The following is a 12,345-nucleotide window of genomic DNA, read 5'->3' as shown; positions in this document are numbered from 1 at the left end:
TGGCTTAAGTTCATTGTTCTTTCCTCCACCGTGGTGACCTGTGTACATAATTCATCTGTCTCACCTTCATCTTACCGCAGGTCTCTAAAACGATCGACCAACCCATCTGAACTCTTGATCAATCACTCTTATCAATAATTGTGTGTATTCAGCACCACAAACGATCAACTATTTCCTGTTCAAGATGGCATCACATCGACGTGGGCTGTCACAGGCTAGTGAGACCGTTGCAGGCTCAACAACAACCAACCGAAATACCGCCGCTACGCCCACACGTAACCAAGGGCGAGCTCGGGCTCCATCAACCATGGGACGACACCCACCTAATTCCGTCCTCCTTTATGATCCTTCTCAACAAGAAAAAACAACCTCGACCACACTGTATCTCTCCCCAGACAAACTCAGACGATTCCCGCCAGGTTCCTGCGGCCCTTTCACCTCTCTAAAATTGCCACCAAAACCAGTTGAAGTGAATGCACAAAATCCCGGCAGTCCTTCGGCGGCAACATCGACACCTTCTCTGGTTGCTGATTCACCGTCCTCTGCCAGTCCTTCAACAACTACAACCCCGGTTGCGAACGAGCAAGCGTCGAGCGCTGACTTTGAAGCTAGAAGTCTGGGTAAACATTCATCACATCCGGGACTAGTTTTTGGTGTTCGCAGACATTCTAATCGCGACGAAGCACTAGCCCAAACCGTTCAGCGAAAGTTTCTGGACCTCTTAGCGATCCCTTCGGCTGGCAATATCCCTCAACAAGACAGTAGTCCTGTGCATTACGAAACATTTCCGCAAGCCGACGACATGGCGCCTGTGAAAGACCCTTCAAACGTTCATTCGACGATTAAGGACATTATTCAACATCTGTACGAGATCCAGATGCAGACACATGGTTACGTCCCCGAGACACAGGACTTGCTGGTTGACAAAATGACCGATCTGGCCGAATCTCTCGCTCAGTTGCAGACTCTGACATCTCCGAGAGAGTCGCCCCACAATCCCATTCATACCGTGCAGATTGCGCCGGAGATTGTGGATTATGTGGACGATGGTCGAAACCCTGATATCTTCACCCGAGACTTTGTCGAGAATGTACAACGTGGCAACGCTGTTATCAACGGCAAGCAGCAAGCTTTTCGAGAGTTTAGTGAAATCTATGCAAAAGCTCTGAAGGAAGGCATTCCAGGTATCAGCCGACAGGTTGATGCAGTAATGGAGAGCGTCGGGTTCTCATCAGAAGATCATGAGCCCACCAAGGAGTCAAACCTGGAGAACACCAAATCAGAGTCTGCTCAGTGAATAGGAGCTGGAGGCTCGGTACAAATTATTTACGAATGTTACGATTATGAACGACTTCGGCCTCAGGGCACACTGGTTAATGTTTCCCCTCATGGCATCTATGAATTGGTCGGCGACGAAAAGGCGTTGAGTAGGCTTGCGTCCTAACGTAAAAATGAGATTCCCTCCTTCAACAGACCAACGTTCCGGACTATCGCAGCTCCTGCCCGTGATCCTCTCAGCAAATGATCTTTTGCTTTAGCTGGTGGACTTTACTCAAGTGGCATTCAAACACCATTATCCATCCGTGATCCTTGCTTGGATGTAATGCCGAAGCCCGGACAATTTGACCCAGAGTTCTGAGAAGCAACCTGCAGTGGAACAAGAGAATTAGAGAAGAGCCGATCCAATTCACATCATTCTACCTAAGAAGAGAGAGAAATAGTATTTCATGCTTTAATAAAGCTTCAGAAGTCGCAAATGCGGAGCGCGTACCAGGACAAGCAGCGTAAGGCGGCAAAACCGGCTTGCCAAAATAGGATATAGAATCTTGGCAGGATCATTGAGCTCTATGGAGTGGTGGCTCATGAGATCACCCCAAGTACTCAGCCAGATGTACTCCGTCGCACTTCAAAGCTGCAACGTTTCTGCTTAATCCCCCAGCCCTCCTGTTCAAGAGCGTCTTAGAGGGGTTGACGCCTTCGTACCAACATTCACGATGAACTACTCCTCCCCTCTCCAAACGCTCGTTTCTCGTCGACTCTGCACATGCAGAAGCAACACTCACCCAGCATCACTAGCAAGACTGTTGTCCACGAGCAGCAGATTCAATGCGTCTAATAGCCCCCCGGCTCCCTCGTATGGTTCGTCCGAGCTGCTACGCCGCCGCTACCAGAAACACCGCACGCCAGAGACAGATGCAAAGACGGAAAGAGCAAGGACCATCAAACGCATGAAAGTATCAGGCTACGGGATCGCAGCTTGCACCCTCGCCATCATCGGCACAATCGCCCTGTACCCTCAAGATGGTCAAAGCGGCTCGGTCAACGCCGTCAAGCTCGACGCACCTCCATCTATAGCCGGCGCTCTTGACCCGTCGTCGTCTGTAATCGAGCAAGTCCCCACGGGGACTTCAACGATTCCGACGTTCCCTCGCACGATACACATATCTAGCGACGCACCAAGCTCTACCCCAGCTGCCGCCAACGAGGGGACGCAATCCAACGTCGAGTACCAGCTTGTCGGCCTTGGCATTCGCACCGTGTCGATCTTGAGCATCCAAGTGTATGTGGTGGGCATGTACATCGCCACGTCCGACATCGCGGCGTTGCAAGCACGCCTGGTTCACGCGGTCGCCGACCCGGTCGCGACGACCTTGGTTCCCGAAGAGAAGGGCAAGCTCAAGGACCTGCTGCGCGACCCGGAACGCGGCGAAGACGTGTGGAACGAGATAGTCAGGGACGCCGGCATCCGCACCGCCTTCCGCATCGTGCCCACTCGGAACACGGACTTTATGCATCTGAGGGACGGCTTTGTCCGGGGCATCACGGCACGCAGCACGCACTTTGCAAACGACAAGAACGACGCCTCGTTCCAGAGCGAATCGTTCGGAGAGGCAATGGGCGAGTTCAAGAGTGCATTCGGCGGCGGCGCAAGACGCAAGCTGGCCAAAGGCGAGGTACTACTCCTGGCGCGAGACGGCCAGGGTAAGATGACTGTCTGGGAGGAAGACAAGAACGGGCACAGGGTCAAGATGGGCACCGTGGCGGACGAGAGGGTCGGCCGGCTGTTGTGGTTGAACTACTTGGCTGGCAAAAATGTAAGCAGTGAGCCTGCCCGCCAGAGTGTCATCGAGGGCGTCATGGACTATGTGGAACGACCAGTAGGCACAGTCGCTACACAGGTTGTATAAAACGGTTGGAACAAGAACGAAGTCATTCCCGATGGGGTCAAAATTCATCTTCATCGGCCGTAATATATATACAGAAAAAGTTGCGCATGCCTGGCTTCATTTGTACATTATCGAGCTGTTTCTGCCGTTGTATGGCTAGGTACTCACACTTTGTGTCGTGCCGTTGTCGAGCCACCTTCGGAGCATTGACTTGAAGTAGGCTAACAGGATGAGATAATCTCGACTCAATACCAAGGACAGCAGGGTTCATGACAAAGGGGGGATTGTCGACGTTTACATCATCAAAGACCTACGTCTTGCATTCAGGGACGGTTCACGATTAGGGGGGGGGCTGATGTCTCATTCTCTTCGTTTCCTCGTACAAGTAGATTGACCACTACCTAGTTACTTTTTTGTACATTCATTCGTACCTATGATTGACGGCTGCATACAGCCCCAAAATTTCCCCCCAATCCCAGAAATACTTTCGTGCACGAATTCGCAGCTCTAGGCGAAGATGCGCAACGGCTTGTGAAGGTAAAAGCCCGGGTCGTTGAAGCGCAAGCCCTGGTCGAGGGCGCTGATGGCCTTGATTTCGTCGTCGGTCAGATCGAAGTTTGTGACCTCGAGGTTTTGCTGCAGGCGGCCGACGTTGTTCGACTTGGGGATGACGGCGATGTGTCTCTGCGTGGACCAGCGGAGCAGGACCTGGGCGGGCGTCTTGCCGGTGCGCTCTGCGGCCTTTTTGACGGGCTCGGCCTCGAACAGCAGCGGCACCTGCTGCGGCCGCTCGCGGAACGCCGGCGGGAGCTCGAGGAAGCTCTGTGGGCCAAAGGACGAGTACGCCGTCACGACGATCTTGTTCTCCCGGGCCAGGTCGGTCAGGCTTGGCTGCACGAGGTACGGGTGGTGCTCGATCTGGAGCGACGAGATCGGGTGTCTGGCGTAGGCCATGATGTCGTAGATGGTTTGGCCCTGGGCGTTGGAGACGCCGATCGACTTTGCGATGCCGGCGTCGACGACTTCCTCGAGAGCTTGCCAGGTTTCGTGGAGCGGCACCCTGGCCGTTTCGATGGTCTTTTGCTCCGCGTCCATCCACCATCCCTGGAAATGGAATGTTAGCCATGTAACCACACCCGGCGTCCAGTGTGCGCCTGGCTTGTTAAACCGCAAGCGTCGAATACTGGTCTGGACAAAGGTAGGGGGGGGGAAAGAGGACACAGAAGAGAGCGTGAGAAGGGTAGACTTGGACGAGATGGGCTGGCTTACCGGGTACCGAAGTTTCTCAGGCTCAATATACGGGAGAGCGATTGGAAAGTGAATGAGGTACAGGTCGATATAACCAAGGCCCCAGGCTTCGTTCTGGGCCTTGGCCATCTGCAGCGCATGCTCGCGCTTGTGGTAGTTGTTCCACAACTTGGTGGTGACGAAGATGTCCTCGCGCTTGACGAGACCTTCGTCGATCGCTCTCTTGATACCCTCGCCGGCCTCCTTCTCGTTCTGGTAATCATAAGCACCGTCGAAGAGACGGTAGCCCTGCTTGATGGCCTGGACGTGTCGCCGTTAGCCGGACTCTGTCACGTCGAGAGCCCTTTTTCTCCCGACGAGAAGATGGAGAAAGGGGAGATCATACATTGTAGACGATGTCGGCAGCCTTGTCGGCAGGCACCTTCCACAATCCGAATCCGACCAATGGCATCTTGTGGCCCGAGGCCAGAGTCACGTTTTCCACAGACATGGTTGTTGCTGGAGCTGATCCCGTTCGGTGTGAGAGATGATTCAGGATTTGACGAGTCCGCACAGACATGGACGGAAGACGAAATAGCCTCTTTATACCGTCGAAAGATCGACAGCGACGTCAAGCAATCCGCTCGCGAATAATGACCGCCGGTTATGCTTGTGCTGGAATTTAGCCGCGAGATGGGAGCAAAAAGAGTGGTCCATGGGCCGGGTAATTATTATATATGCCTTTCGCCACGGAGGCATGAAAAATTCGATTCGAGACATGATACCCGGCAACTGCCTGTCCCGGTGGAGTATGAAGCGGTAGAAACGATGTTTTGATTCCACCTCGTAGTCCTGTGCTTTTTTCGAGCAGTTGATGGGTGGAAATGGAGGTCGAGATATGTTCCGGCTGAAATGGAAGGTCAAAGCGACCGCACGTTGCTACGAGTTTCTGCTACACTGCAATAGGTATAGCGTCCGCTCCCCACAAACTCTCATTGGGCGCTCGCCGGAACAGAGTACCGCTACTTTGGTACCCATACTAGCTAGGTACAGTATCTGCCTAACCACTTACCTGTAGGCGATCATGCTCTTACTCTTGTCCTTGTCCTTGTCCTTGTCCTTGTTCACATCAATCTCAACATCGAAGTTACCTTCCTGCCAATGGCTGAGTACTGCTAAACGCTACAGCCGGAGGACGTTGGAACCCTGCTAGGGGCTATGTCTGACTTGGTCGCCCGAAGCTCCAGACACGGCCGACGATGCTCTCCAATACATTTGATATGTGCCCAAGTTCAACTCCAATGAGCAGCGCTCCCAGTCTCTTCTTCAGGCTTGGAAGATTCTCCCTCGGTATCTCCGTTACCTCACGGACTTGGGTCTCATCTACGCCGCATGCAGGCCTGGACACTACAGCAGGTCGAGTCACAGGAACAACGACGACGTTGCAGCGATTTCTTCTAGCTGCCGCACTCAAACAGGCAAAACGCCGTGGCTGCACAGTCTCATCGGTTTCCCTCCCCCCACGCACTGATGGGCCGTCCATGGGGGGGCTGGAGTCTCCTGATCACACCCTTGGGCAAGCCAGAGACCATGAACTCTTAAAACAAACCGCTGACTCGGTTTCCTCGAACGTGTAACTATGTGACTCTGGATTCGTCCAGATAGGTACCCCTGAACTAGCGATCCCTCACACAATGTCTGGTTATATGAACGGTCTTGGAATACTGCAAGAGATTCCTAGACTCCATGCCTCTGGAATTGGTAGATGGTTTTTCCTCCTACAGATCAACCCCCGCGGGCCAGCTCGCCCTTTTGTGCGTTCCGACGGCCATGTGGATGCGATCCGAATACTACATGTGTTCGTGGCTCTACATCTTTCAATGACTTAGAGGGACCGAGACTTGTTCTTCAACTTGGCATCCTCACCGAACGCATGACCATCTTTCCCCGACGCTGTCCCATCCTTTCCACAGCCCGTTCTTCTCCTGTCGTGCATTGTCTGCGTCGGAAGTGTCGTGATAGCCCGTAGACCAATCCACATTCCGTCGGGGTGCCGGCCTCATGTGAAGAATCACAGCTTCGTCAACACGAGAAGTCTGCCGCCGGCCTTGGACGTCGTTCTCACGCCGACCACATCTGCACGAAGCACCTCGATCGCGCCGAGGCCTTCCAAGCGTTCCACTTCCGCCTTATAGCCTCCACTTTCCCATATCTCATCCAGCACCGTCGCGACAATGGAGCCTCCCTTCTTCACGACCCTCACGAACTCTTTGAAAACTGGATCCGGCCCGACATGCCCCCTCGTCAACGTGCCGACGCAGACCACAGCGTCAAACGACCCGGCCGGCCTCGCTATTGGCTTTGACAGGTCCACCTCGTCCAGCTCGGCGTAGCAGCCCGTCTTGCGCGCGACCTCGAGCATGCCCGGACTGACATCCAGACCGGAGATGTTGTCAGCGCCAAAATGCGCGAGTTCTCTGCCGACCAGTCCCGTCCCGCAACCAGCGTCGGCTATACGTAGACCGGCAAGCTGCTTTCCGAGAACATCAGCAGTACCAGGACTGGACCGTGCGACTGCCCGCGAGAGTGCCTCCGCAGCCAACGCGGGGAAGGCATAGTCTAGCCCTTCGAGGTCCCTGTCGTACTGCGTCGCCCATTCATCATACACGTCTTTGGATTCGGCCGCGTTCGTGGCGGCGTACACGCGCTGCAGGAACACATTTTCCTCGGTGCGTAGACCGCCTGGGTCTGACATCTTCGAACGAAGTCTAGATGATGCTCCCTGTAGAAATGAACGGATTCCGTTTTATCTGAACTTTCAGAGGGGCAGCAGATGGCTCATGTCTTACTGAACAGATGTTGTCAAATCACGGAATTGTCATTCGGGACAATAGATGTTGGGCACGGTTGGTAGCATTAATGCTCTAGCTTGTACGGATAACTACCTATGGGTAGGCCTAATATATTGGTAAGTTAACTAACCTAGGTAAAAGCAAGAGGTACGGAGTAGTGAGCGCTAATATATAACTGGAGAGATATGATATCATTGGCAGCAATGCTGGACCTTACTTTCAACAGGGGCCGCCATCGCATAGCATTGTACGAGTACGTGTAGGAGTACGGCTCCAGGCTCTTGCAAGCATTGCCTGATATCCCGGGACGAGCCCCGGGACTCTCCGTGAAGGACCCGTAAGCGTCCGACTCGAAGTGATGGGATGCCCTACGATCTCGTACAGAATCACATACGCGTCAAGGGCAGCAAAAGCGGAAGACTTCCTCGTAAGGAGGGCCCTCTCTTTGCGATTCGTACCTATGTACATATGTATGGATAGCTGCCTGTACAACAGATTGACATGATCTCGGATGCATCATATCAGCTGCTTGAGCATAACCCGGGAATCTTGGATGCCTTGACGCCCGCCAAGCCGTCAATGTAGTCCAGGAAGGTTTGGACTGGGATCATATCCATAAGGCCCAAGCTGGGATTTGAACTGCGCAGGACCCGGCCACTCCAAAGCACGCGCAGATAATGGCAGCCGGACTTGCTGTAGAGTTCAAACACAACTTCAGACCCCATGCCCGGCCAGACCATGACGTCGACCTGCAGAATAGACAGCAGTCGTGCCATCGAGCCGTCGTGGCCCACATTGTGCCTGTAGATGGTGGCTGAGGTCCCATTCATCGCCGCGCGCAGATTGCTAGCGAGCTCCGCCGTCCAAATGCCAAAGCCTGCGGTGGCTGTGGCGAGAGACGCGGGACTGTCGCGCCACAAGAACGAGTACTCGTACTGGCCTCGTCGAAACACGGCGTCGGCATCGGCCTGCGTGATGCAGTTGGAAGCATTGCCCGATTGACAAGGCAGCGGTTTTTGATGGCACAGCCGCGCCGAGAGGTTGTCGAAGTAATGGTCGAACCAATTGTGCCAGTCTGGGTCGGTCTCGTTGATACCAGACACGGAGTCGAGCTTGGCGAACAGTGCTGCAGAGTCGTTCAGGTGGACGGTCCAGTTCGCCACAGCAGAACCGACACCGTAGCTGGCGTACAGGTCCTCTGCCCGGTCACAGGAGTACGCAGGCTCCAGAGAGTCGACCGAGTCTGGCTGAATCGCAACACCTATTGGTTTGTTCTCCAGTGATGGGAACTGTCCTTCGATGACCTGGCTCGCGACCTGCGAGGTAATGACGTTGTTTGTGACTCGGTATGTCATTTTCGCCGGATCGTAACTGTCGGGCAAAAACCCAAGCAGCCCATGGTAGACGGCGTAGAGGTCGGATCCATGTTTGCGACTGTCGTTCAGGCCGGAGCCGCTGATCTGCGGGAACTGGCATGTCCCATTGAAGCCTTCGGGAGCGAGCGGGTTCGAATCCGAAGTGTACACCTGCCAGCTGACCTGGGCGGATGTTCCGTCGGGTCGAGGCACTCCGTAGTAGAAGAGGGCTTCATCGTCACAATTCCAGGAATACGTTTCGTGAGGAAAAGTGTTCGCCGCACTGCAACAAACGGTTAGAAACTCCGGCCGTATGTGATGAGGAAAAGGGAACGGCGGCCGCCAGACTCGATTGCCTAAGCCGGCGTCCCTGAGAGTACACAGCGGAGACATACTATGGTGTACGTTTGTGGTGTCGATGAATCTGTGATCCTGTTAGGCATCCATCCCTCAGATTGCCACGACTCACCACATACCAATTCAACATATTCCAATTTGTAGCCTTCAGGGGCCTTGACATACTCTTGCTGTCGCACATGAGGCATGTTGCACCAGTTGTACGTGCTATACCCAGCCGTCGCCGGAGTAACGGAGGTATTGTAGATGAAGCCATTGGCACCGGTCCCATTGACGACAAAGTCGAGATTATTGACATGGGTCTCGTTGGGAGCGTGCCAGCCCAGATCAACGCTTCCGTTCTGTTGCGAGCACTGCGCTGCGATCCCTTTGACCAGGGAACCGAAGAAAACGAGGTTTCCAACCCGTCTCAACATGTTGCTCTGCCAGACTTGTACATCAAACGAACTGAGAATCTCCCGCAGGACCGCGGCAAGGACGGAATTTGAGTCTTTCATATTGAGGCATGTCGACTCCTGCTCCGACGCGCTTAAATAAACCCCATAAACCGGCGAATTTTCAGATGCACGTTGCCGCTCAAAGCTGCTGAGAAGAGAAAGGTCGAGCAGTCCGTCACCTCGATAGTCGGGGAACGTTGTGTGCCTAGCTTGATTGGACTGTCCTCATTATTGGCCCATGCTGAAACGTGAGCCAGAGCAAAGGTACGACAGGTTCGCGAAATCCATGAGAGCGGGGCAGTTCAAGCGTGTCGACCCATGGAGATCCATTCTGTGAGGTTCTTCATCATGAATAAATATATCTGGACTTGTTTGTTCCTTGATGCTCCATATGTCGAGCACATGGTGAACACCGTTAGCGATTTCGGAGCCATGAGACATTTGTGCCCATAAGGCTCTCAACCCCACAGCCATTGCTCGAGTCGTCAGCCTGCCCAGCCTTTATATGAGAATATACAGGTCTTGAGGAGACAGCATCCGAGTTAGGAGATAGATGTCTGGACTTCCTGGACTCTCTCTGTCCGAACTTCTTCTCTTTAGGGTGGATTGTGGCTACTAATATTGTACAACTCAGTCGTCCAGCATTATTAAGACTAGCACGGCTCCCCCCACCGTCATTGCAAGTGATCTCTACGGAAGCCTATCCAAGAACTCAGACTTCTGGGGCAAGTCTCCGTACCCTTATGGCTCGCAGCATTTCAACCGCCATGACTTGTATCTGGCCTGCTTGGCTTCGATTTAGTCCGCCTGACTTGAATCAATTCTGCCCAAGTTGGATCTGGTCTGCCTCACTTGAATAAATTCTGCCTTACTTGGATCTAGTCTGCCTCACTTGGATCTGTTCTGCCCGACTTGGATCTGAGGCGCAAGGAACATTGTTGAACGAGGATAGCGTGAGCATCCAAGAATGGCGGGGCGCACCCACAGGACCTCGTATGCCTCGATCTACATACACTCCTCTCAACTGCGTACTGGTGTCATGTTCTCTTTTGAGGAGCCTGGATATTTTTCGGACATACGACTCGTGTCTTGAGAGAAATCGAGAGAGCACTCTTGAGGTTTTAACCCGGCTGTGCACCGGCCCGGTGAGTGGAGCGTCTGGGCCTTATTGGAGCAAATCACACAATGGCCGCCTGCTCCCGTAAAACCGGGAGGGGATGGCGAGGCTACCGGTTCAGAGAGCAACTCATTACATTAGTTGAGAATTACATAACTGTAAGTCTCGCCACGAGAACTCCACGAGGAAGGTGTAGGCGATCAGGGAAGAGTATATATATGGATGCATGAGAGCCCAGGCCTTGGGAAATTTGCACTATTTAGAAATACTAGGAACTTTACGGTCGCTCCTGTATCCGTTCATCTTTCATCATGCCAGGCCGCATACTCGAAGAATCCACGTTCCAGCACAGACAAGTGCCGGGACCCGTATCCAAGTCGACCGTTGAGAAGCTGAACCCGGTATGGGACTCTCGGGCCGTGTATTTTGTCGTTGACTATGCCAAAAGCCACGACAATTTCCTTGTGGACGTTGACGGCAATGAGTTCCTCGATGTGTACTCTCAAATCGCGTCCATTCCTGTTGGCTACAACAATGCCACATTGATCGAAACAGCAAAGTCCCCAGAAATGGTCACTGCGCTTGTCAATCGCCCTGCTGTCGGAAACTTCCCGGCTCAAGGTTGGCTCGCCCAGCTCAAAGACGGCCTCCTTCGTGTTGCACCCAAAGGCCACAATAAGGTCTTCACAGCTCAATCCGGATCCGAGGCAAATGAACTTGCCTACAAAGCTGCCTTCATGCGTTACATGCGCCGGCAGAGGGGTGAAGGCGTCGAGTGGTCCCAAGAAGAGATCGAGTCTTGCATGAACAATTCAGCTCCTGGATCGCCCGACCTGGCCATACTCAGCTTCAAAAACTCTTTCCATGGCCGAGGCTTTGGCAGTTTGTCTACTACTCGGTCAAAGGCAGTTCACAAACTAGACATCCCTGCCTTTAAGTGGCCTCAAGCGCCATTTCCGGCCTTGAAGTTTCCTCTTGAGGAGAACGTCGAGGCAAACAGGGCTGAAGAGGAGGCTTGCCTCAAAAAGGTTGATGAGCTCATTACCACCTGGTAAGCATGTTAGAGGGCCTCTTCTAGCCATTGTTGACATCCATCACAGGTATTGTCCGGTGGCAGCTGTCATAGTAGAACCTATCCAAAGCGAAGGTGGCGACAATCATGCCTCTCCAGCATTCTTCCAGGGACTTCGTGATATCACAAAGAAGCACGGCATAATGCTTATCGCTGATGAGGTACAAACAGGTAAATAATTCATCTTCATCGCCATGGCGAGAAGCTGATACCGTCACTAGGATTCGGTGCCACAGGCCGATTTTGGGCTCATGAGCACTGGCATCTCAGTAGCCCACCGGACATGGTGACTTTTTCCAAAAAAGCTCAAACGGCGGGCTATTTCTTTGGTGATGATAGCCTGACCCCGGACAAGGCATACAGACAGTTCAACACCTGGATCGGTGACCCTGCACGTGTCTTGATGTGTAATGCCGTCATCAGTGAGATAATTGACAGAAACCTTGTCGAGCAAACCGCAAAAGTCGGCGAAAAGCTTTATACCGAGCTCGCAACGCTTGCGAAGAGATTTCCGGGCGATATTCAGAATTTGCGCGGAAAGGGCCAAGGCACTTATATTGCGTTCGACACAGGAGACGCTGCCGCCCTGGTCGGAAAAATGAGAAGCCTTGGGGTCAACATCGGTACTTGTGGAGTTAGAACAGTACGACTGAGACCTATGCTTATCTTCGAGGAGAATCACATACCTCGCTTGGTCCAGACACTGGAGAGAGCGCTTAAGTAGATTCCTCATGGCGACTACTTGAACTGCTATTGGTGTT

The 12,345-nt window shown here is 53.2% G+C and overlaps 6 protein-coding genes across 6 annotated transcripts; 3 read left to right on the top strand and 3 right to left on the bottom strand.

Moving 5' to 3' along the window:
• Window positions 1-184: 184 nt before the first annotated feature.
• PV08_06041 (uncharacterized protein) lies at window positions 185-1,297 on the top strand (the record flags this gene model as incomplete). The annotated part of the gene is made up of 1 exon (XM_016380379.1): window positions 185-1,297. The coding sequence occupies one exon, from the start codon at window positions 185-187 to the stop codon at window positions 1,295-1,297; it is 1,113 nt and encodes a 370-aa protein (XP_016236206.1).
• A 697-nt stretch (window positions 1,298-1,994) lies between these two features.
• Window positions 1,995-3,188, top strand: PV08_06040 (uncharacterized protein; the record flags this gene model as incomplete). The annotated part of the gene is made up of 1 exon (XM_016380378.1): window positions 1,995-3,188. One exon carries the CDS (start codon window positions 1,995-1,997, stop codon window positions 3,186-3,188), a length of 1,194 nt encoding a protein of 397 aa, XP_016236205.1.
• Window positions 3,189-3,674: 486 nt separating this feature from the next.
• Window positions 3,675-4,905, bottom strand: PV08_06039 (uncharacterized protein; the record flags this gene model as incomplete). The annotated part of the gene is made up of 3 exons (XM_016380377.1): window positions 3,675-4,271; window positions 4,437-4,715; window positions 4,801-4,905. 3 exons carry the CDS (start codon window positions 4,903-4,905, stop codon window positions 3,675-3,677), a joined length of 981 nt encoding a protein of 326 aa, XP_016236204.1.
• Window positions 4,906-6,465: 1,560 nt separating this feature from the next.
• On the bottom strand, window positions 6,466-7,149 carry PV08_06038 (uncharacterized protein; the record flags this gene model as incomplete). Its single annotated transcript, XM_016380376.1, has 1 exon — window positions 6,466-7,149. The coding sequence occupies one exon, from the start codon at window positions 7,147-7,149 to the stop codon at window positions 6,466-6,468; it is 684 nt and encodes a 227-aa protein (XP_016236203.1).
• A 618-nt stretch (window positions 7,150-7,767) lies between these two features.
• On the bottom strand, window positions 7,768-9,455 carry PV08_06037 (uncharacterized protein; the record flags this gene model as incomplete). Its single annotated transcript, XM_016380375.1, has 3 exons — window positions 7,768-8,884; window positions 8,997-9,025; window positions 9,078-9,455. The coding sequence occupies 3 exons, from the start codon at window positions 9,453-9,455 to the stop codon at window positions 7,768-7,770; spliced, it is 1,524 nt and encodes a 507-aa protein (XP_016236202.1).
• Window positions 9,456-10,823: 1,368 nt separating this feature from the next.
• On the top strand, window positions 10,824-12,308 carry PV08_06036 (4-aminobutyrate aminotransferase; the record flags this gene model as incomplete). Its single annotated transcript, XM_016380374.1, has 3 exons — window positions 10,824-11,563; window positions 11,613-11,755; window positions 11,806-12,308. 3 exons carry the CDS (start codon window positions 10,824-10,826, stop codon window positions 12,306-12,308), a joined length of 1,386 nt encoding a protein of 461 aa, XP_016236201.1.
• Window positions 12,309-12,345: the final 37 nt, after the last annotated feature.

Source organism: Exophiala spinifera, assembly GCF_000836115.1.
Source record: "Exophiala spinifera strain CBS 89968 unplaced genomic scaffold supercont1.4, whole genome shotgun sequence".
Taxonomy (NCBI): Eukaryota; Fungi; Ascomycota; class Eurotiomycetes; order Chaetothyriales; family Herpotrichiellaceae; genus Exophiala; species Exophiala spinifera.
The sequence above is the reverse complement of the archived record's forward strand: the minus strand, read 5'-3'. Positions and strand labels throughout refer to the sequence as shown.